At 43.1% G+C, this 25557-nt stretch overlaps 1 protein-coding gene across 6 annotated transcripts in view; it reads right to left on the reverse strand.

The window, feature by feature from the left end:
* Positions 1-25557, reverse strand: part of SLC4A7 (solute carrier family 4 member 7) — a 179589-nt gene that overhangs the window by 98781 nt on the left and 55251 nt on the right. For all 6 annotated transcript variants that reach the window (XM_040353027.1, XM_040353023.1, XM_040353021.1 and 3 more), the window contains exon 2: positions 9538-9619. In XM_040353027.1, coding sequence (XP_040208961.1) covers positions 9538-9619 — 82 coding nt within the window. The remainder of the gene's footprint in view (positions 1-9537; positions 9620-25557) is intronic.

Raw genomic sequence — 25557 nt, forward strand, 5'->3', positions numbered from 1 at the left:
CCGTGGACTTTATACCACTGGAAAATCCCGGTCGCGTGTACAGGGCTTAATGGACCGTACACACGAGCGGAAAATTGTATGAAAAATACTGCTTTCAAAGCGATCGTACAATAATCTGATGGTTTGTACACAGCTTTCGAGAGCCAATCACGACAGTTCGTCCAAAAAGGGACAAGCAAGAAAATTCTTCCCATACGATACCAGATCGTGCGATTTGCGTTTAAAATCAGTACAGTTAACCTTCTAAAATGCAATACAAATACACTACAACACATTACATCACTTCCGAATTTTTATTCGGTCGTATAAGGCCCCGTACACACGAGAGGATCTATCCGCTGGTATTTATCTGCGGATCAGTTCCAGCGGATAGATCCTGTGGTGTGTACGGCCCAGCGGATATTTATCCGCGGATATTTTTTGGGCCGATGGATTTCCAGCGGATAAAAATTTCTTAGCATGCTAAGAAATCTATCCGCTGGAATCCTGTCCAGCGGATTGATCCGGTGGTCTGTACAGACTCACCGGATCAATCCGTCCGATCCCCTCCCTCGCATGCGTCGTAATGATTCGATGCATGCGTGGAAAGTCTTTACCTTCCAGCGTCGCGCACGTCGCAGCGTTATCGCGGCGACGGCGCGACACGTCACCGCGGATGGATTCCGATCTGATGGTTAGTACAACCATCAGATCAAAATCCGCCAGAGGATTCATCCGCGGAAACGGTCCGGAGGACAGTTTCCAGCGGATAATCCTCTCGTGTATACAAGGCCTAAGAATTTTCGTAACTTTAGTAAACGCTTCCATTTTTTGATAGAAGATTAGCATGCAAAAAAACATTCGTCCGATAATCTCATCGTGTGTACCAGGTAATCTAAACCTAAATACAGTTTAATAATTCAACTATAATTAAATCCACACAGCGAAGGAGGAAAAAAAAAACACACACACACACACACACACACACACACACACACACACACACACACACACACACACACACACACACACACACACACACACACACACACACACACACACACACACACACACACACACACACACACACACACACACACACACACACACACACACACACACACACACACACACACACACACACACACACACTAAATCCCAAGAGAACAATTATAGGAAAATTGAAATAAGGGTGTTCACCAAAAGGAAATTTCCTAAGCAGATTAAAACTTAGACATTACTAGGAGGGCAGGAAATGTCATGCATGTTGCAAGTGATAAGTCAGAGCTGAGAAAATGTATATACAGTGAGGCTACACAGGCCACTAACAACAATGAGAGCTTAAAGCTACGTGGGCTGTTATTTAGAAAATGGGAGTGTGTCTAATTATTGCATTAAAGCCTTCCCTGCACTAGTCCGTGTTTAGTCATGAATTGATGGGCTTTGTTCTCTGAATATTGATTTAGGTCTGAAATAAAAACTTCCTCAAGCGGTTGGGAAACACACCCATCTGTCACAGAATAAACTGCAGTCTTGATTAAAAAAAAAAAAAAAAACACACGACATATTTTGAAATTGGGAGCCAATGACATGACCAGATGCAACAAATTTACACTTAAGGTCTCTTGCATATGGAGGCAGGGCCGGATTTCCCACAAGGGCTACAAGGCCAGGCCTCGGGACGGCACTGTGTGCAGGGGCGGTGGAGGAGACAAGTAATTTTTCAGTGGTGCGGGCCAATGCGGCAGTGAAGAGAGATTAAATCTTCTCTCGTTGCCCACACTGCTGTTTTCAACTTCCGCCCTTACAGGGGCGTGAAGGCTGCGCGACACAGAAGAGAGCGAATGAGGTCATCTCTCACCGCCCGCCCTCACTCTCATCTCTCACTTGAGTCTCATGTGCCTCGGTTTCACAATTCACCTACAGATAGTTTCCCAGCGCGGGAGAGGAGAGGCCGACAGTGTTGTACCTGGCTGCAAGTACTCTGCAATGCTGGGGGGCTTGATTTTACATGCAATTAGTGACAAACTGGTACTTTTTGGGTGGCAGCCAGGTAACTGTGGCAAACCCCATTCTGCTAGCAGGCAGTGTGGCAAGTGACATCCCCATCTGGTGGCAGGCACTGTGGCAAGTGACATTGCCATCTGGTGGCAGGCAGCGTGGCAAGTGACATTCCCATCTGGTGACAAGCGACGGTGGCAGGTGACATACTCAGGGCTCCCACTCATTCTGCTTTGTGAGTTGAACTATTAAATTTTATATTACAATGTAATGAAAGAAATAATGCATTTCAATCATCCTGACACCATAACAACCATGGTGCCGGAATGATTGAAGCACTAACACCAGTCGCTTATCCCCGTGCGTCGCCCCCCCCCCCCCATGTGATGGTGGGGAGGGGGGCATTGAAGGACCTGGCCTTGGGGCGGCAAAAGAAGCAAATCCGGGCCTGTATGGAGGCATCCCAGCAATTTAGTGTACCCAGAAAGCAGAGGTGCAGTGCCCAGCTCTGCTGCCTGCAGCAAGTCAAAACCATGTTGTGGTTGGAAGGACTGAATGTTGTACGGAGGGGTACACGCACTTAGGGCCTTATGTGCTTAAGGACAAATGCCCAGAAATGCAAACTACCCCTGTGATTATGGCAATAAACACCCCCCCCCCCCCACTTGGTTTCTCAACAAAAGGGTATCCAGGAATAATCCCAGAATTTCAGGCTGTCAATGAATTCTGAATACAAATTTGAGTACTGCAGCATTTGCAATGCGGCTCACACATTGCCCTCCATCAATGACTGTTCCTGAAGAAAATCATGCAATACACTAAGAACACCCTATGACCACAGAGGAGCCAAGACCAGAACCAGCACCTTGGTGAACCCCTGAAGAGCAGAGGAGAGGCAAAATGGGAAAGCCACAATTTGGTAGTGGTAGGGCCTTACAGCGAATAGGAAAAAGTGCCAAGATGCAGGAAAGATAGGTATGTGAAGATATCATCATTTATGTTCACCAAGGCCAGGAACCTCCCCAATAGCGAAAGGCAGTGACCATTCTCTGGGACTGTATCCAGAACTTGTGGGCATGGATGAACACAAATGGCTTTAGGATCAAATATGGGGCTGATGCCCCTTTTGGCTTGGGCAAAGAGAAAATCACTGAAAACACTGACAGGAACCAGAGACAATGGTCACCATGACAAAAAGAAAGGGTGAAACTTCTCAGCGGAAACAGACAGCAGAAAAAAAGGATTCCAACACTTCCTTCCAAAACTGAGAGGGACCTTCACCCCGCTATAAAAAATTAATTGGGCTCCTAAATGAATGAGCAGTTAGCCAAATAGAACTAAAAAAGGGGAATTTGCATTTTTAATAATGGAAGATTAAAAGTCCCAGCAGGTTTTTGCAATCTGTGGCCCGTTGGGAGTTTTCCCATTCACATCCTCTCCCTTAGCCTAAAGAAGTGAGAAGATACCCAAAGTGAGGGAATCTTTGGCAGTCATCCTCCTAGCCTTCCTTCCTATTCTTTGATGGTGGCAAGAGAGGGAGGATCAATAGGGAGAAGCTCCCTCAAGTGTACACGGACAGCAATAAAAACACGACAGGTGTCCTACTCCCTATTCCACCCATCTAAAAGCAAAAAACACAAAACTTTCATAGCAAAAATCAATAAAAATCAATATGGCCCTACGCCCTCTACTAAAGGCTCATCAGTCCCCCAATGGCAGCCTCAGTATTGCTCTCTTGACAGATGTACTTTAAACCACGGCTAAGACACTGATTACCTGATAAAATTAAGTTTCTCCCCAATGTTGCTCTTCTTTGTTGGTATCTACAGTATCTCACAAAAGTGAGTACACCCCTCACATTTTTTGTAAATATTATATAACTTCATGTGACAACACTGAAAGAATTACACTTTGCTACAATGTAAAGTAGTGAGTGTACAGATTGCATAACAGTGTAAATGTGCTGCCCCCCCCCCCCCAAAGTAACACACAGCCATTAATGGTCTAAACCGCTGGCAACAAAAGCGAATGCACACCCAAGTGAAAATGTTCAAATTGGGTCCAATGTGTCAATATTGTGTGGCCATTATTTTCCAGCACTGCCTTAACCTTCTTGGGCAGGGAGTTCACCAGAGCTTCACAGGTTGCCAGTGAAGTCCTCTTCCACTCCTTCATGATGACATCACAGAGCTGGTGGATGTTAGACCTTGCGCTCCTCCACCTTCCATTTGAGGATGCCCCACAGATGCTCAATCGGGTTTAGTTCTGGAGACATGCTTGGCCAGTTCATCACCTTTACCCTCATAATAATCATTTTTTATATCTGAGTTGGCTATCCTTTATGGCAATGCCAGCCTCTACTTTTTCTGGGATGGCTTTCCACGTGATTTTGGAGTGTGGGAATTTGACCTCACAAATGCACTTTTGGCTGAATGGGAACAAATACGGATAATGGGGTTCTAAATTATTCCAAATCTGGTTTACTAGGGCCGAGGTCAGGGTTCTGTGCAGGCCACCGGAGTTCCTCCTTACCAAAAAAAATCATCAACCCATGTCTTTATGTACCCATGTGTGCACATTCATACTGGAGCTAGCCAGAGACTGATCAAAATTAGTCTGGTTCAGCAGGGATGAAAATTAGTGCTAGTGATCTGACCACTAGCACTATATAAATGAAATGGCAGAGAGGTAGCCTTGGGCGTTACATATTAGGTGAGGTTGAAAAGACACAAGTCCAAACTATGTGTGTGATTATATGTCAGCATTGCATATGTCTGTATGTTGCGGTCGTTCAGTTTTTTTTTAAACAAATCGATGCCCCGTGAGGAAAACCACCGCCTGTGGAAGGGAATTCCACATTGCCGCTCTCACAGTAAAGAACCCTCTACGCAGTTTAAGGTTAAACTTATTTTCTTCAAAATGTTAGTTAGTTGGCACGTGTCTTATTAAACTCCCTTCTGCAAAAAAGTTTTATCCCCATTGTGGGGTCACCAGTACGGTATTTGTAAATTTAAATCATCTCCCTTCTCAAGCGTCTCTACTACAGAGAGAATAAGTTCAGTGCTTGCAACCTTTCTTCATAACCAATATCCTCCAGTCCCTTTATTAGCTTTGTTACCCTTCTCTGTACTCTCTCCATTTCCAGTAGATCCTTCCTGAGGACTGGTGCCCAGAACTGGACGACATACCCCAGATGAGGCTGGACCAAAGTCTTGTAGAGTGAGAGAAATCCCCTTTTTAATGCATGCCAATATTCTGTTTGCTTTGTTAACAGCTTGGCATTGCATGCCATTGCTAAACTGATCTACTAGGACCCCCAGGTCCTTTTCCATCCTAGATTTCCCCAGAGGTTCACCCCCTAGTGAGTAGATTGCATTCAAATTTTTGGCACCCAGATGCATTATTTTTAATTTTTCTACATTAAACCTCATTTGCCATGTATTTGCCCACCCCATTAATTTGTTCAGATCTTCTTGCAAGGTTTCCACATCCTGCGGAGAAGTTATTGCCCTGCTTAGCTTAGTGTCGTTTGCAAATACAGAGATTGAGCCGTTTACCCCATCTTTCAGATTGTTTATGAACAAATTAAACAGGATTTGTCACAGCACAGAACCCTGAGGGACTCCACTTCCCACCCCTGACCATTTTGATTATTCCTCATTTATCACCACCATCTGAACTCGTCCTTGTAGCCAGGTTTTCAATCCATGTACTCACCCTATGGTCCATGTTAACGGACCTTACTTTGTACAGTAGTTATAGAATACAACATTTATGGGGAACGGTGTCAAATGCTTTTGCAAAATCCAGAAACACTACGTCTTTGGGCATTCCTTTATCTAGATGGCAGCTCACCTCCTCATAGAATGTTAGATTGTTTTGGCAAAAACGATGCTTCATGAAACCATGCGGATAACTGCTAATGATACCATTTTCATTACTACAATCTTGTATAAATTCCCCTATCATCCCCTCCAAGAGCTTGCATACTATTGATGTTAGGCTAACTGGTCTAATTCTCAGGGATGTATTTTGGCCCTTTTTAAAATATTGGTGCGACATTGGCTTTTCTCCAATCAGCTGGTACCATTCAAGTCAGTAAAAAAGTTAGGAACAATGTTCTGGCAATTACTTGACCGAGTTCCCCAAGTACCCTGGGGTGCAAACCATCTTTTCCGGTAATTTAAAGTTTAAGTTTTCCAAGTCTATTTCTAATTCTGTTCTCTTTTATCCATGAGGGTGCTTCCTATGAGGTGTTATAAGGACAAACACTGCAGTTTTGGTTACTGAAGACAGCCCAGCCCAGCCCCCCCCCCCCCCCCACGATTCCTTTGTGAAGAATAAATTCAATACCTTCATCTTCCCATCCTTTAAACCAGATGTCCTTTCATATTCTTTATGGGGCCAAAATGGTCTGTCCTTTACCGTTTATATACTTAAAGAATTTTTTTTTTGCTCTCCTCAGCTATGTGTCTTTTTCTCTTAGCCGCCCTAATTGCACCCTTACATATCTAATTGAATTCTTTGTAAAGTCTGAATGCCGATAATGATCCCTCAGCCTTGTATTTTTTGAAGGCCCTCTCCTTTGCTTTCATATGCATTTTTACATTAGAGTTCAGCCATCCATGACTTTTGTTCGCTTATTTACATTTATTTCCCAATGGGTTGCACTGGCTAATGCACTGACTTAATATGCTCTTATTTAACCACTTGCTTACTGTGCACATATACCCCCTTCCTGCCCAGGCGAAATTTCAGCTTCCGGCACTGCGTCGCTTTAACTGACAATTGCGTGGTCGTGCGACGTGGCTCCCAAACAAAATTTACGTCCTTTTTTTTCCCACAAATAGAGCTTTTTTTTGGTGGTATTTGATCGCATGTGCAGTTTTTATTTTCTGTACTATAAACAAAAAGAGCAGCAATTTTGAAAAAAAAAAAAAAAAAACACACACACAATAAGCGTATAGTGACTGGTTTGCACAAAAGTTATAGCGCCTACAAAATAGGGGACATAATTATGATTTTTTTTTTTATTATAATTATTTTTTAATAGGAATGGCAGTGATCTGCGATTTTTATTGGGACTGACATTATAGCGGACACATTTCACACATTCACATTTTTATTGGGACCATTCACATTTATACAGTGAACAGTGCTATAAATATGCACCGATTACTGTATAATGTGACTGGCAGGGAAGGGGTTAACGCTAGGGGGCAAGGAAGGGGTTAAATGTGTAGCCGAGTGATTTTAACTGTAGGGGGAGGGGACTGACTGGGGAGGTGACCGATCCGTGTCCCTATGTACAAGGGACACAGCATCGGTCTCCTCTCCCTGACAGGACGTGGATCTCTATTTACACACACAGAGATCCACGGTCCTGCTCAGTCACTGGGCAATCACGGCCGCCGGTCATGCGCATCGTGTTCCCAGTAACGCGGCGGGTGCGCGCCCCCTATCGGCTTTAAAAGACGAGGACGTCATATGACGTCCTGTCAGAACAATTGAGCTACTGTGCCGCCGTCAATTGACGGCAGCCGGTAGTTGAGTGGTTAATATGCTCTTAAAAGTAAACCCATCTCTCCTGCGTGTTCGGTTTCTAAAGATTTTTATCCCAATTTATATCTTCTAGCAAGGTTCGTAGTTTAGGGAAGTTGGCTCTTTTGAAATTCAGTGTCTGTGTTCCTCTTGTGTTTCCCCATTTGTGCGATTTGAACTGAAGCCAATTGACCTGTGATCGCCGTTTCCTTAATTGCCCTGTATTTCCACATCCCTGATTAGGTCTGTATTGTTGGTAATCAGTAAATCTAGTAACGCCTTGTTTCTATTTGGTGCCTATCTAGAATTACAAATTGAGGCTATAGTTAGAGTCGCCTTATGGTTCATTTTATGTGCCTTATACTCATTTGACTTTGGGAGCAGAATTTTCAGCGCTTAACATTTTAATAAATGGTATAGCTGGTAACGCACTAGGGTGGTGCGCCCTTTGTCGTTTTGTTGGCCAACTAAAAACACCCTTCATTCGGTTGCAAAGACAGTGTCCTAAAACCAAGATGACTTAACAGGAGAAGCACTTTTCCGATCTAAGTTTCTATGAAAATGAATCTTCCCTTACCCTTCATTTGTTGCACAGATTTCAATGAAAGACCATCACATGACCCAACTATACTTAACCTGATCTCATCTCCCCCACCTATCTGTTCATCTGCAGTCCTGTGTAAGCTCTGTTTCGGATCTTAGGCAGGCCATACACAGTTCACATCTTTCCCCCATCAACACAGACAGTGCTGACAGGGGAATCCCTACTGATGAGCAATTGTCGGCTCCCGGCGGGGGCAGCTGTCCTTGCCGGGAGAAGACAGTGATTATTGCTAGTGACTATAGCAGCCGCTAGCTGTAATTGCAAGATAATTCGGCAGGCTGGTTGTACCAAAGTTGTACGATCAACTTGGCACAATCATGCCTGCCCATTAACTGTTTGAATCTTGGCCAGTTCCTGCTGAACCGGCCTAGATTCAAACCGTGTATGGCCAGCCTTGTACAAGGTGGATGTTGTCACCCGTTTCCTCAAATGACAGCGTTTGGATCTGTCAACTGGCCACTCGGCCCCCCAAGTACTGCATCATGAGAGAAGGTCACAAGCTCCTTTGTATCATGAAGCACCAGATACTTTGCTGTAGCCCCGACGGTGTGAAGGCAAGTATAGGTGGGTGGGGGTAGGGCTTAAATAGACTTTGAATGCCCTGAATAGCAATGCATAAATAGGACATGCCTACTAAATTCTGATCTTTACATATGAGTCTTTAATCCCTTGCCCTTATGGCAATTTTTGATGGTCGATTCTTTCGTTTTGTATGCCCAAACAATTCTACCCAAGACAGATTCCCCAAACTTATTCTACATCAATAATAAAGCTAAACATTGATTAATAGATGGATTTTTTTTACCAAAAATCCTTTTGCACCAGCAAATTACACTTTTTATAAAAGGAGGCACATTATAGAATATTCTGTTAAAACCATTTCTACTGTATAAATTCAGCCAATGCTACCCAGCGATGTCAATGTGGGCCTAGCATATTTAGTAGCTTGGGAATACAGCCTGTAAAGTGAAAATTACTAAAACGGAAATTGTGTCATGCAGCAGACTGGAAGATGTGGCGAGGGCTTCCAAGAAACAGAAGTCAGTTGTTTGTGCATCTGCAGACTCAGTAAAGGAATAACCACAAAATAGTTTCAGGACTATAAAAATACAATGCAGATCCTTCAAACAGCTGCTGCCAATGACTACAGTGTAATCCAGATTACTTTTTTCCTTTTATGTTCGATTCAGATCTGCTGGTGCAAACAGACTGAGAAGACACTCTCCAAGGGTATGGCATCAGGACAGAGGGCACATCATATTACACAAGTTGGTAAGCTGCTTTAAGAAACCGTGCTTGTGTTCCCACACCGTTCTTGTATTATCCGCACACTTCAAAGAGACAAAATGATCTGAAGGATTAATGACCTAGCAATGCATGCAGAAAAGAAAGCTGAACACAGTGATACTCACTTTCTAGCTCTTCCTTCTCAAAGTTGGTGTTAACTGTAGAGCTGGTTTTCCCCAGATCAACTACGGCTTCCTCATCGTGCCCCTGAGAAAAAAAAAAAAAAAGGGGAAGAGGAGTTTAGTCAAATAAAACTAAAAAAACACACACACACACACACACACACACACACACACACACTTTCATAACATTTAAAATCATAGGAAAGCAATTTAGACAGACAAAATAAATAAAAAAAAAAAAAAAAAAATGGGTTTTCATGATCGGATACTAGGGTCTCTGAATCGCCATATTTGCAAAAACCACATCTTGGCAAAATGTGACACCAGGGTCCTTTAAGTTCCAGCCACCCATATACATATTATGTATATGGGTGGCTGGAAATTCCCACGGTTACAAATGTGCATACTCCAGAAGCTAAAGATACAAGTTTAAAAAAAGAACAGTCAGGATATCACTATATAAGCCGATACCTTTACATATGGAAAGTGCTTTTGGGGTGGTTATCCTTATCCTCTCCTAATTACTTGGCGAGACTCCTCTCTCCAAGATTTACTAAAAAGTAGTCAGGTGATAAGAACCACCACCATATATGTTGATCCTGAGAAATTCCTTTTCTTGCTCTATGCCTTGCTAAGCAAAAAAAATGTTTTAGTCTGGCTCTGAATACAAAGATGGAAGGAAGGAAGGAAGGAAGGAAGGAAGGAAGGAAGGAAGGAAGGAAGGAAGGAAGGAAGGAAGGAAGGAAGGAAGGAAGGAAGGAAGGAAGGAAGGAAGGAAGGAAGGAAGGAAGGAAGGAAGGAAGGAAGGAAGGAAGGAAGGAAGGAAGGAAGGAAGGAAGGAAGGAAGGAAGGAAGGAAGAAAGAAAGAAAGAAAGAAAGAAAGAAAGAAAGAAAGAAAGAAAGAAAGAAAGAAAGAAAGAAAGAAAGAAAGAAAGAAAGAAAGAAAGAAAGAAAGAAAGAAAGAAAGAAAGAAAGAAAGAAAGAAAGAAAGAAAGAAAGAAAGAAAGAAAGAAAGAAAGAAAGAAAGAAAGAAAGAAAGAAAGAGCAAAAGGGCCCTGACCAAGATTTTAAGTGCATTACCATTAGAGACTTCTGTTGTAAGGGCGTATTCATGCATGGTGTTAAAGTAGGCCTTACTGCCACACATACTGCATTGCAGGGATATTTGTTTTGAATGGCTCCACAATACAATAAAAAAAAAAAAAAAAAAAATATAAAAAATGATCAGGTCCGATTATGAATACACTGGAAACCAGGGCTGTGGAGTCGGAGTCGAGGAGTCAGAGTCAGGGGAAATTTTGGGTACCTGGAGTCGGAGTCGGCAAACAATGCACCGACTCCGACTCCTAAATTTAGATTGGAATAAAAAAAAAAAAAAAAAAAGTTTAAATGTCCCAATTCACAAAAAGTTATAATTAAATGACTTCTCTACTGTAAGAATAAAGACCAATGCATGCAGTGCCTCACGTAACCGCAAAACGAACACGTTAAGTGACCGTGAAGAAGCATGCTTTTCATGTGCTTCACTATATGGCACGCAACGCACAATTAGGAGCTGCAATACTTATACTTTCCGAAGTGTTGTGTTCTGCTTTTACAGGGAATGCATGTTAGAGAACCAGTAAGTGTCCAAATAAAAAAATTCCAACAGGAGTTTTATAAAGCACTAAAAGAAGTTGAAAAGTATGATCGCTCATCAAAACTTACTGTTGAAGAAGCCATCCTTGTTTATCCAGAGATCGTTAGTGATGTGGCCAGAATAGTTACTGCAATGCCACCCACCCAAGTCAGTGTCGAAAGATTATTTTCAGCCCTAAAAATAAAGCCCTGGTTCACACTGGGTACGATTTGGAACAATTTGAGATGCGATTTGACATGTCAAATCGCATCTCAAATCGGCGGCAATGGCACTGTCCTAATCAGTGCGACGCCGCATCTGCGATTTCAAAAAGTAGTTTTGTACTACTTTTTGCGATTTCGGGCCGCGATTTACATTAAATGGTGGCCGAAATCGCGGCAAAATCGCAGCAAATCGCGGCAAATTTTGAATTCGCAGCAGTGTGAACCTAGGCTCAGTCTGACTTAAGAGCTTCTATGAAAGAGGATCTGGCAGAGGCAATTCTCTTCCTTAGAACTCTACATTGAATTGATTTGCATTTGCTAAGCTACATTTCAAGATTAATATAAACCATTTCTAGGTTTTACAGATTTTGTTTTTGGTTCATTATAGATAAGCTTTGTTTTTGTTCTAAAACAACCAAATAATGTGGTTTGTATTTTTGAACTGGTAAAGATCCTGTTCCTGATGTTTATGCCTGCTGCTACTATCCAGCCACTTGATTGTTTTCATTGTGTTTGTCTTTTGCTTAAACTGTGCAATACAGTAGACTGTTGGCTTCCCAGCCAGTAGTCCTGTGGTAGGTTGCGTTTCTTTCCCTCAAGGAATGTATAAAATACATTCGCATATTAATACAGAGGAGTCGGAGTCGGAAGTACATAAAACTGAGGAGTCAGAGTCGGAACATTTATCTACCGACTCCACAGCCCTGCTGGAAACCCATTAAAAAAAATTATAATATATATATATATATATTAGACTGCCTTAAAAAGAGAAGTATTGGGAAATCTTTTTCAGTCATACTTCTCATCTGGGTCATAGAACTGCTCTTGTGATCCAGAATTAAAATCGGCTGATGTCACAGAGCCAGTCTAGGCTGTGGATGGATCCCAACATTGTCCCACATACCTGACCTATAGCTGGCTCTGCCTCTCCGCACACTACTGAGCCCGAGTCAGCCGCTCCCACCCCCTCTCCAATGCTCCAATGAATGCTGGAGGGGCAGAGCAAACAGTGGTGACTGATGGTCACCGTTCTCTGCTCAAAGAGGACCAAGAATTGAGCAATCAGCAGCCACGTGATTATTCAGTTCTCGGTCTTAGTGCGGACAGGGGACAGCTGCAGCATCACACCACTGCTGCAGCCACAGAAGTGAATATGTAGGCTTGTTTTTTTTTTTTTTTTTCCCAATTCCCACACTTTTTCCTTTAACACAGCCTAAAAGCATAACCTAAAAAAAGGTGAATCCAACCTAAGAGTAAGTAATAGTAAAATCCCTGTGGACATTTCTTTTTGTGTGTCCCATTATGGAGGTTTCCCTTGTTTCCAGACTCAAAATGACAACAGGAAGTGAATTCTTTTTTTTTGTTGGCTGTGTCCCATTAGGGAGATTTCCTTAAATTCCTGTCCCAAAATCACAAACACAAAAAGATATACAAGAGGCGCATATCTGGTCACTTGAAGAAATGTTGCAAGGCCCCCCCCCCCCCCCCAATTCTGTCCCAATGTCCACCACCAGGACAAACGACAGGCAAAAGATCTCCCCAATTGATCCACAGACAGCGTCCTACTCCATCCAAAACAAAGAAAAGAAAGAAAAGGAAACCGTATGAAGCCGAACATAAGGACACAAGTTACTTAAGTCCTTAAAAAGCACCGAGAGCCAATCGTAAAGATTTTCGCTCATGTTCATCCATTGGGAAAAGCAAAGAATCAGTCTGATGGAAGCGTGACAACTGTTACTGATTGAAACTTCAGCTAAAACTTATCTGGCTATCACAAAGGTGTGCAAGAACTCTAAACCTGTGACTGGTTTTATTGCGATCGGTATCGACATCAGACAGACATTCTATCTGCTCTGTACAATTAGTTGGCAGATTGTCTTTGGGTAGGTGGTGTTTGCATTTTGCAATGTTCATGAAACTGAAATACAGTACAATAGTGGGTGGTATATGATGTCAGAGAGAACACCTGATCAATTACTACACCCAGGTTAAGTACACAGTTTAATGCAAGTTATCCAGAGGCAGTGACTTTGGGTGTAAATGGTGCCATGTCACTTGTCACTCACTGAAAAAAGCAAAGACTTTTGTAATCGTTCTATACAACATTTCCCCAGGGTTTATTCCAGTACGATTGGCATGGCTCCTGCAGGAAAGTTACTTCATCTTTGGCACTTCTAGAAATATGCTCTGGCATCACACGTGTTATTTTAGCTGATGGCACTTTCGCCCCCATACAAATCGCATTTCACCTTGTTAAATTGGCACAGAGTCAGTAAACAGAAGCGTACAACTGCGTGTCATCAAAAGGTTGTGGAGGAAAAAAATAAATAAAAATCTCTTGATTCGGGTCATATTGCTAGACGGAAATTCAGTCATCTTGTTTAATAACTACTCAAATCAAAATACAAATGTCATATGCATTTATTGCAAGTGTAAACAAATTTTACGTCCTTTCTCCCCCGCACAGAGCTTTCTTTTGGTGGCATTTGATCACCTCTGCGTTTTAGTTTTTTTTGCGCTAACAAAAATAGAGCGACAATTTTGAAAAAAATATTTCAATATTTTTAATAATTTTATCGTGACTGCGACGTTATGGCAGACACATTGGACACTTGACACATTTTTGGGACCATTGTCATTTTTACAGCGAACAGTGCTATAAAAATGCACTAGGTGGCGCTGTAGGGGTTAAGTGTGCCCTAGCGAGTGTTTCTTACTGTAGGAGGGGGGGTGGGCTGTGTGTGACAAGACAGTCATCACCGGTTCCAATCGGTCACTTTCCCTATGTACAAACCAGAGGTTTTCCCGTCAGGAAAAATGTGGTGAGAGCTTTGGCTGGAAATCCCGGCTGTGTGTATGCTCCACCGCAGTGGAAAAAGACCGCAAAAAAAAAAACACACACACACACACACACACACGTGTTCATATTTTTCCTCCCGCGATTCCCGGCGGTTTTCCTGTTGGGAAAACTGCCATGGAGCATACACACGGCCAGTTTTCCTGGCCAAAAGCGGTCATGGCAGTTTTCCTGATGGGAAAACTGGTCGTGTGTAAGAGGCATCACAGAGACATAAGTATGGCTTCATTAACTACATAAGAAACCAAAGCCAGCTTTTGCAAGTCATCTTGAACATATGGTCAGCAGCAGGTCAATCCTGGTGAAATAGGGTTGAAAACACAGCGCTTTGCACCAGTTGCTACCACGTGTAGTAACATAGTCACAAGTCATACAGTTACTGGGAGAATGTGCGGCCAATTAATACAAATATAGCACACATCTGATAGCATGCTTGGAGAACAAGCACAAGACATTTGCAAGCTCATAATCCGAGCAGGGAAATTTCCACATAACCCGACCCAAGGATTCTTTACCATTCTAGCCAGTAAAGGTGGCCTCCTATTGTAAAGTAGGAGTTATTACCATGGTTCCTAAAACAAAATTATAGAACGATATAATATTGTACCTCTTTCTGGCTCCAAGGCATCATAGACAGATAAAGTACGTGTATGTGTATGTGTATATGTATATATATATATATATATATATATGTATATTATACATACATACATACCACACACATACATATACATAGGCTTTTTATTGATGCTTTGATCATAACTTGCACTCTAGCATTAAAACATCTATGAAAAAACAAACCGATACAGTTTTACTCATAAGTTTACATACCCTGGCAGAATTTATGATTTCTTGGCCATTTTTCACTCATGGTTAGTGTATGCTATGCATACTAGCTCATTATGCCTTCGTCTTGCAGGTGGTCTTTATTTATTTTTTGACAAGGAGGGTTTACTTCCTCTTTAATACCGTGTATTGCCCCCTTTAAAGCGGGGGTTCACCCTATCGACGGGAAAAAAAAACTTTTTTTTTATTTTACCTTAAAATCAGGCATTGTAGCGCGAGCTACAGTATGCCTGTCACGAATTTTTTACTGCCGTACTCACCTTGTAGTCGTCCATCGAAGATTCCGGGGAATGGGCGTGCCTATCGAGACGGAGGATGATTGACGGCCGGCTCTGGCGCGTCACGCTTCTCCGGAAATAGCCGAAATAGGCTCGGTCTTCACGACGCGTGCGCATAGCCTGTGCGCAGGCGCCGTGAAGAGCCGAGACCTACTCCGGCTGTCTTCGGGGAGAGTGACGTGCCAGGGCCGGCAGTCAATCATCCTCCCTCTCCATAGGCACGCCCATTCCCCGCGGGAGCCGGAATCTACGATGGACGACTACAAGGTGAGTACGGGGTTAAAAAAAAATCGGGACAGGCATACTGTAGCTCGCGCTACAATGCCTGTCTCGATGGTAAAATGTGTCGGGGGGGGGTGGTGAACTACCGCTTTAACATCAATGGCTCCATGTTCTCAGTTGGTAAAGCTGCCCATTCCTCTTGGCAAAAAGCCTCCAGTTCCTGTAAATTCTTGGGCTGCCTTGCATGAACTGCATGTTTAAGATCTCCCCAGATTGGCTCAATGATATGGAGGTCAGGAGACTGAGATGACCATTCCAGAACCTTCACTTTATTCTGCTGTAGCCAAATGACAGGTCGACTTGGCCTTGTAATTGGACATTCCAACATGACAATGATCCAAAACACGTCTCATGTGCAGCTTCTTGGCCGATGACTGGAAAGGTTTCTCCGGTATTTTTTTATAACATACTGCATTCAACTTGGCAACAATTTCATGTGCCTTTGTAGCTCACATATCCCCAAAAACAGACAATCCACCTCCGTGTTTCACAGTAGGGATGATGGACCTTTCATCATAGGCATTTTTGCCAAATGTAGCATTTATGGATGTTGCCAAAAAGCTAAATTTTGGTCTCATCACTCCAAATGACTTTGTAGCAGAAGGTTTGAGGCTTGTCTCTGTGCTGTTTGGCCTATTGTAAGTGGGATACTTTGTGGCATTTGCATAGTAATGGCTTTCTTCTGGCTACTCAACCATGCAGCACATCTTTCTTCAAGTGCCTCCTTATTGTGCATCTTATAACAGCCACACAACATGTTTTCAGAGAGTCCTGTACTTCACCTGAAGTTATTTGTGGGTTTTTCTTTGTATCCTGAACAATTTTTTTCAGAAATTTTAGTTGGTCTACATGACCATGGTTTGGTTTCAACAGAACCCCTCATTTTCCACTTCTTGATTAGAGTTTGAACACTGCTGATTGGCATTCTCAATTCCTTCTTTTTATATCCCCTTCCTGTTTTATACAGTTCAACTAACTTTTCCCGTAGATCCTTTGACAATTCTGTAAACTTTTGATCAAGGTAATTGGGATAGTTTGTTGCCATTATGATTTAAAAAGAGTAAATACATGTGATTGATAATAAATGGATTCAGCCAAACACAACCATGAGTGAAAGAAGTGTTTTCTTTCATATTCTCTGAAAAATTACCAAGAAATCGTAAATTCTGCCAGGGTATGTAAACTTTTGAGCACAACTGTATATGTATAGTTCAAAGCCATCCTCGCCAGAAGACCACGATTATTGCCAGTGGCTATACCACCTGCTAACGATAGTCGTATGTTAGATCTTGCATGCTGGTTATACCCAAGTTGATCGATCAACTTGGTACATTCAGCCTGTCCATACATGGTTTGAATCAACCGGTTCTGGCTAAGCTGGTCAAGTTTCTAACTTTGTATGTCCAGCCTTAGTTGCATTCAATTGGTTCTCGAATGTTGAAGATGTTGCATGGCTTATCCAAGTCACTGCATCAGTTCGAACTAGTGTCAGAAAAAAAAACCTCAACATTTACACATTGGATAGGTTACACAACAAGCCCAGTTGAATGTGATCAACTACTACTAGCTATACCACGACCTGGATGAATGAGAACATTCACAGACATATTGGTACTATGAAACCATGCCGGTGCTGTTCCATCTGTAGGTTGATATACAGCAAGTCCTAGCTCAGAGGAGACAACAATCAAATGTCCCATAGTTTATTCAAAACATCCATGCACTTTGTGGTTGAAAGCAACTTTTCCTACTAGTGCCCCTTTTAAGTGTGTGTGTGTGTGTGTGTGGGGGGGGGGGGGGGGGTACTTGGAGCTATTCAGATAGTGGGAATTAAAAACACAGGGTCAAGTGCTGCAAAGTCACCACCAGCCCTATTAATTTTTGGAAGATTGAGGATTGCCACAATCAGGACTATGGGCTAATTTTTTGTAGGGACTACACTGGCTCACTCTTGAATGTCCAACCCCTTACTTGAAGGGTACCAGGAAAATCAAGGCTGCATCCATATTTTTTATTTAGTGTAAAGACTTTTTTTGGACAGCTCAGGTGTATTTCTTCACAATTTTTTCTGGCCATGTCATCCGAGAACACTCAGTAGGTGTTGGTATGTAAAAATGTTAAAGCGGTGGTTTACCCTCAGTAACAACATTCTACCATGTCATTCAGCATAGTAGCGCGAGCTACAGTATGCCTTTATTTTATTTTTTTGCCCCGTACTCACTGTTTAATCCTACAGTGAAGATTCAGACTCCCCGCGGGGAATGGGCGTTCCTATCCAGAGGGAAGTTGATTGACGGCCGGCTATGGCGCGTCACGCTCCCTGAAGATAGCCAGAGTAGGTCTCGGCTCTTCCCGGCGCCTGCACACAGACATCGGAGCTGACTGCGCAGGCGCCATGAAGGGCAAACACCTATTTTGGCTATTTCCGTGAAGCGTGACGTGCCATAGCCGGCCGTCAATCACGAGCCCTTTGCATAGGAACGCCCATTCCCCTGAAACTTTACAACCCGATTAAACAGGGAGTACGGCGCTAAAAAAATATATAAAGGCATACTGTAGCTCACTACTATGGTAGCTACTATGCTGAATGACATGCTAGAAAAAAAATAAAAAATAATTTAGGGAGAACCCCCGCTTTAAGCTCAGCATGTATTACCAACGCCAAGTCAGCATAAACTTCCCACATTCAGGTTTATGTATTAACATTCAATTGCCCTCTGCAAGTACAGCTGATCAATGAGATTATAAAAAAATAAAATAGCAAAATGCCCATTAAGGAATCAATAAAAAAAGAAATTCTGCACATGCATTTTGATTTTCTTGATTTGTATATAGAAAAAAAGTCAACAGGTTTGGTCTACTTGTATTAGGGCTCCATCACACAGGCGTTGACCATAGGTGGTTGGGTCTTTTTTTTAACCCCTCCCGATTTGAGCCACACAAAATTGTTACAACGGGGAGAGGATGGCGGTGTTCACACTGCAGCATTGGAGTTGCTTTGCTTTACGGCTGGGCAAAAATAGCGCTGTCTTCAGAGTTTAGTAAGCGTTAATGTTTTGCAACTGTCTCCACTCACTTCTATTGAAAATGCACCACAACTGCACCTTAAAACACATTGTAAATACACCTAAAAATTTTAGAGCACCCCATTTCTCAGTGCTCACGTGCCAATGAAAAATGCATACACAAGTCACACCTGCAAATGTCAACAGTGTTCAAATCACACATGTAAGGTATCGCTGCAATCGTTAGAGCGAGAGCAATAATTCTAGAAGACCTCCTCGAACTCTAAACAGATGACCGTTACATTTTTAAAGCATCGCCTATGGAGATATTTAAGTACCGTAGTTTGTCGCCATTACACAGGTGTGCACAATTTTAAAGCGTGATCTGTTAGGCATCTACTTACTTGTAACATCTTTCACATTATACAAAAAATAATAATTGGGCTAACTTTACCGTTTCGTTTTCTTACAATTCATTGAAGTGCATTTTTTCCCCCCTCCAAAATAAATTGCGATTGAAAGACCGCTGCTCAAATGTTGCAACGGCCGCAATTTTATTCTCTAGGGTCTCTGCTAAAAAAAAAAAAAAAAAATTCTAGCAGAAAATACTGGATTTAACTTGTAAACAACAAATGGCAGAATTCGGTCTGGTCTTGAAGTGAATAAGATCCTCCCACTGCAAGTGCACATTTGGCCACAACCACCGTTCAATGCAGTTCGGTGGGTTGGGGGTTGGTTGGTTGAGTTTCTGAACTTAAGCAAAAAAAAAAGGGGGGGGGGGGGGATCTGCATAAATGTTTCGTCTAAAGCCTGGTACACACGATCGGATTTTTCACCGACAAAAGCGTAGGACTTTTGTCCGAATGGCGTTGGCCATGATCTTGTCTTGCACACAAAAAATTGTCGGCCAACAAACATGAAACTAAACTAAGTGTTTTTTTTTTTTAGCTCTTTAGCACCACCCTTTAAGCAACTTCTGCGAATGTTGTGTTATGGTAAGCATTGCTTCTGAGCATGCAGGTTTGTATTTTGGATTTTTTTCCAAAGACACGATTGGATAATCCGACAACACACATTTGTTGTTGGAAAACTTTAAAGCATGCTATCCAACATTTGTTGGCGGAAAATCTGACAATTGTCTGATGGATCGTACAAACGGTCGGATTTCCCAACAGCGTGTCATCACACAATTACCGTCGGAAAATCCGATCGTGTTTACGGACCTTGACAGATAGAACTGGCCCTTTGGAGGACAACCATGATGCGGCCCACAATGAAATGGAGTTTGATACCCCTGGTCTAGGGTAAAAGAATGCAAAGTTTTCCTCTGGTGAATAGACTAATCCTCTCAGAAGGGCCAAAAATAATGAAAACTGGTTTTGGATTGCATGCGATACACCCAAATACATTCACCTAGCTTTGAGATCATGTTTTTCTTTTGTGGAAAGGAATTTGAGCATTGCCTGGGAACCCATAGAACCATGCAGTGTACATAATAGGTCTAATTTAGCAAAGTATGCCCGTTTTGTTCCTTAGAAGCCACCCAACTTTAAAATAGCGTGCATTTTCTAGTGAGGTTTTTCAAAGGAAGTTAAAGTATGGGCCATAACAGGCATTCTTACATTACGCACAGCAAGCCTGCACCTATGGGTGGCAGAGGCCCTTTTCCCCCATATAGCCATCGGCCACACTTCATCATAATTTATAATCCAGACATCTTATTCCGCGTACACACGATCGTGGATCCCCCCCCCCCCCCCCCCCCCGACTGAATTTTGGCTCAAACTTGTCTTGCATACACACGGTCACACAAAATTCCGACCATCAAGAACGCAGTGAGTTGAGAAAAATTAAGTTCAATGATTCCCGAGCATGCATGTTTTTTCGTGCATCAGAATTGCATACAGACGATCGGAATTTCCAACAAGAACATGTTGAGAACCAGCTCTAAAATGTTTGCTGTCGGAAATTCCGAAAAGTTTGATGGAGCCTACACACAGTCGGAGTTTTCACCAAAAGCTCACATCGAACTTTTGTCGGAAATTGGGAGCGCTTCATTCACGAAGCATTTGCTCCGTAATTTGCGGCGGCGTTTCGTAAAAGGGGCCGTTGTAAGCGCGCATAATTTAAATGATCCCGTAGGGGGCGTGGATCATTTAAGTTAGGCGCATTCCCGCGCCGAACGTACTGCGCATGCTCCGTCGGGAAAATTTCCCGACGTGCATTGCGGTAAATGACGTCGCCAGGACGTCGCAAAGACGTAATTTGCTTCGACGTGAACATAAATGGCGTCCAGCGCCATTCACGATCCACTTACGCAAACAGCGTAAATTTCGAAAATCGCGACGCGGGAACGACGTCTATAATTACCATTGGCTGCGCCTCCTAATAGCAGGAGCAGCCTTACGACGAAAGCGACGAACGCAAACGATGTAAAACACGACCGTCGGGCGCGCGTACGTTTGTGAACCGCGTGAGTATGCAATTTGCATACTCTGCGCTGACAACTACGGGAACGCCACTTAGCGGCCAGCGTCAGAATGCAGCCTAAGATACGACGGCATAAGAGCCTTATGCCAGTCGTATCTTAGGCTACAGTCGGCGTATCGAGCTTTCTGAATACAGAAAGTTGATACGCAGCGTAATTGCTTAGTAGCGCCGGCGTAATTGCTACCTGAATCCACCCCACTGTATACAAGAGCACAAGAAACATGGGTTGGGTTTGCCTACGGCCATGGAAATCTGGCCTTGCACACACTAGTAATGTCGTTCATTGAGGTTATACAAATGGCTACTGTGGCTTGCTAGTCTTTCTATGCCATGATTGCTAAATCCATTGTAAATGTTCTAGCTCATTTTTTTTTTTACATTTGAGGCCAACATGTCTTTCTGCACCTGTAATGACCCATCTGTTATACCTTGCAGGCATCAATTAATTTACACTTTAGATTTGCAGAATGGTGACCCCTGTGCCAGCATCCAGGCAAAGAAAAAAAAAAACTCCATTCACATGGAAGCTGCATGTCTACTAGGATAACATTACAGACAGGCATGCCCTTGTAAATCTTGATGTTACTTTATATTTCACTTAATGAAAAGGAACGCAGGAGACCTTCCAAGAATAAACCACTGGCAACCACCAAGCTTATCTTAACAAATGAGACCATTCATAACTGGCATATGATTAGATGAGATCTGTTCTCTAAGTGTAAAAATAAAAACAATATTGCCTCGCGGGCTCTGCGCTGAACACTTTGGACTGCCAGCACAGTACGGTACTGTATGGAGTAGTGACGCACCGTCCAAAAAATTCCCATCACTAAGGCTAGAACAAAATTCATAGAAAATCAAAGCAGGACTTTTTCCACCAGTAAAAAAATAGCTTGGCTACAGTATTAACAATACTATTCATATAGGCAGGCATTTCCGTATGGATATGCAAGACTAATGCAAAAAAAATCTAGGCAGTTTGTGTACCAATCTTAAAGAGAACCTGCCTCTGGAGCAGCAAATAATGGGATGGCATTTAAAGCTGATCTCCAGGCAAACCACTAAATACACAGAAAAAAAATACATATAATGGAGCGGTTAATTGCCATATGGTTTATATTTGACGTCACTTTTATAGGAAGTTTTACACCCCCCTTCATGACCAGGCGATCAAAGGGATAAATGTGTTCCTAGGGAGTGCTTACCAACTGTGTGGTGAGTGTTTAAAACTGTGGGAAGGCAGAGAACTGTGTTCCTGCTTAGCAGAAACACAGGATTACTACCTCCCCTTCTCACAGAAAGGCAAACTGCCTTGTTTACATAGGTAGACCATCGTTCTGTCTCTCTCGGGAACGACCGGCGGACATTGCGTATGCCCGACCCACTGACTGGCTTCCACTGCATCTGGTACAGTTACATGAGCCTGTGCAGAGGAGCCACTTTGACACTGTATATATACAGTCGGCAAACGGTTAAAGCGATTCTAGCGCTCCTGCTTTCTCTTCAATGAGTGGCCCCATAGCAAGCCACTTATGGGGGCACTCAAGCAGGATCCATCCCAAGCAGCGATGCGTGTGTCCATAGACCCAGATAAGCAGGGCTCGGACCCACCCCCATCACAGGATCTGATTAACAGAAACAGGAGCCGATGGCTGAAGAGTAAGCACAAACCATATCTTCCTGTAAACTACTAATCCCCAAGTTAATAGAGATGAAGATAAGCGGACATATTTGTAGTCCAGCTTGAACCATGGTTTCCCCCCCCACAGACACAGTGGGGGAGGGAGTGTTCTAGGACAACAAGAGTTTTATTTGCAGAATGAGATATAAAAAAAAAAAAAAAAAAAAAAAAAACCACACACACACACACACACACACACACACACACATATATATATATTATCCTATGACAGAGCAGATTACAGAATGTTGCACCAGTTACGTTACAGACTCCTGAGCTGACAGGGAGGAGGACAGCAGCGGGCTGATAGAGGCATGTAAACGGACCACGGTAATCAGGGATCAGCAGCCATGATTATCATGGTCAGCACAGACAGGGGGGACACAGGAACTGGCAGGATCAACCAGGTTTTTTTTAAAACAGAGAGGGACACATGAGAGCACAAGCACTATGCTGTGTATCCTGCTTGTTAAGGGTTACAACCACTTTAATAAAATAACCAGCTGTCTCCAACACAAAGTCAAGTGTGAATTTAGCACATTTTGGCTACACACAAATATGAGCTGCTAGGTTTTATGTTCCAGAACTGCGAGATTCATGAACGTACTGATCTCCATTTTTCATTGGAAGGCGATACATATCCAATTTTTATTAGTCTTAACAGTTGTCAAGGGGGCAGGAAAAGGGACAAAGAAAAACTCACACTGTCAGCTATGACTGAGTAAAGCTTTACACCATAAGCCATTCACAGTGTGTGCCAAGGTTTGGGGTCATCATCTAATCCTCCACACGAAGATATAAACCAACTATGATTGATAAGTATAGTATGTGATCAGACCGACGCTAACAAGGTAAAAAACAGATGGTGAAATACATGGTTGTAGCTGGCAGACTGAACAAACTTCTTAGTGCTTGGAACATTTTAGGAGGGGTGCACATTACAGAAATACCAGAAAGTCACAGGAATTGTAGGCCTCTTTAAGACGGGTGTTTGGGGCATACAATGGATTCCTGGGGCTGGGATTACAGGTGTATGCCAACAGCTGTGGCCGCTCTGCACATGCATTTCACACAGATATCCAACTCTGAACACATCGGTCTACACCCAAGGAAGCACATCTGTCCAGAACGGCAAGGAACCGCTTAGAGCTCAGCTTGAAGCTTCGAAATGCTCGACATTCAAAATTCAATGGTTTCCCATTGTGCCCGTTCACACCTGAGCGTATGGTCGCTTAAAGCTTACAACATGAAAAAGCACATGAGCTTCGTTTGAGCTACAAACATCAAGTGTTTTTGGCACCAATAAATTTCATTGGAAGTGGACACAGGGGAGCAATGCCATCCTTGCCTAGATGAGGAAAGAGGAAGTAGGGCCTCTTTAGCCACTTGAATGGCTGGGCTGTGGGGACTTCACTGCCATGCCTGACAAAGGGGCCCTGAGTGACTCTGAAACGTTGCACCATTCTTGTGATTATGCAATAAAACTACCTGTTTGGATGCCACTTTGTGCTGGCAAATATCTACTTTGTTTCTTCACTCCCACACATGCGCACGGGAGTCACATCACCAGGGCACATGGTGGGGATGTGGGGGGGCATTAACATCTATGAACTCTACGGTCTCTTGTTATAAAATCCCTGCCCGTCAGTCTGTCAAATTCAGCAACTACAAATCCTGCAGCTGCCGACTTTAATATATGGACACTTCCCTGTCCAGGGAGCCCGCAATGTCAGCACCACAGCCAATCTCCGGATAGGCTGTCGGGTGCAGCCACCATCATTCCTGGTAACGGAAACCCAGAAGCAGAGGCGGCTCTTTAATTAGGCAATTAGCCTAACTTACCCAATGCATCACCCCAGTTTTGAGTGACAGGGGACCTTAACGCTGCTGTGCTCAGGCAGCATTAAGAGCCCTGACTCAGGAGCGGGGCCCTCCAGCGTCCCTGACAACCAGTGAATATCGGTGACACCACCACCTTGTGACATCAATGACTGAGGGCATGCTGGGTCAATGACGTCTCAAGGTTCGGGTTCACCAGGTAACATCACCAGGTGGCCCCCGCCCCTTAGTTATTAAAGAGCAGGATCTGGGGGCCGCCTTGTTAAAGGGGACTTCCAGATTCAAAAAAGCCCCCTTCCCACAAACCCCCACAACCACCAGCCAGGGTTGTGGGGAAGAGGCTCTTGTCCTTGAATTATTTTTCCCCATCATGGGCTTGAGTGGGGCCCCATGTCAAGTTTTGCCTAAGGCCTCACAAAGCCTAGAGCCACCTCTGCCCAGAAGTGAAGCCTTTCGGCTTCAGTTAGTTCGCTACTGCGCATGCATGAAGAGCTTTCTAACTGGTCCGGCGGCGGAGGAAGGAGGGGGCCGAATTTGCTGTGGCCCGTCTCCCGGAAGTGTAAAGAAAACTAGGATTGGGACTTTAAATGAGGCATATGAAAAACATACGCCTCCATCCCTGTTGGTTAAAAGAGAGGGGAGTTTTTGGGACTTTGAATGAGATGCGTTTTTAAGCAAACAGTAAGTATAAATTAGGGTTGTCCCAATACCACTTTTTTGAGACCGAGTACAAGTACCGATACTTTTTTTTTTTATGTCACGTGACAGTGGTGTTTTTTTTTTTTACCATTTTTTTTTTACAGGGAGATATATATTTATTTTTTTTAGGCCAGAGTGTATTGTCAGTGTGTTTTTTTCTTTAATTATTATTTACATTTTATTTTTTTTAATTATTTATTGCAA

The sequence above is a fragment of the Rana temporaria genome, chromosome 5 (genome assembly GCF_905171775.1).
Source record: "Rana temporaria chromosome 5, aRanTem1.1, whole genome shotgun sequence".
NCBI classification, from domain to species: Eukaryota; Metazoa; Chordata; class Amphibia; order Anura; family Ranidae; genus Rana; species Rana temporaria.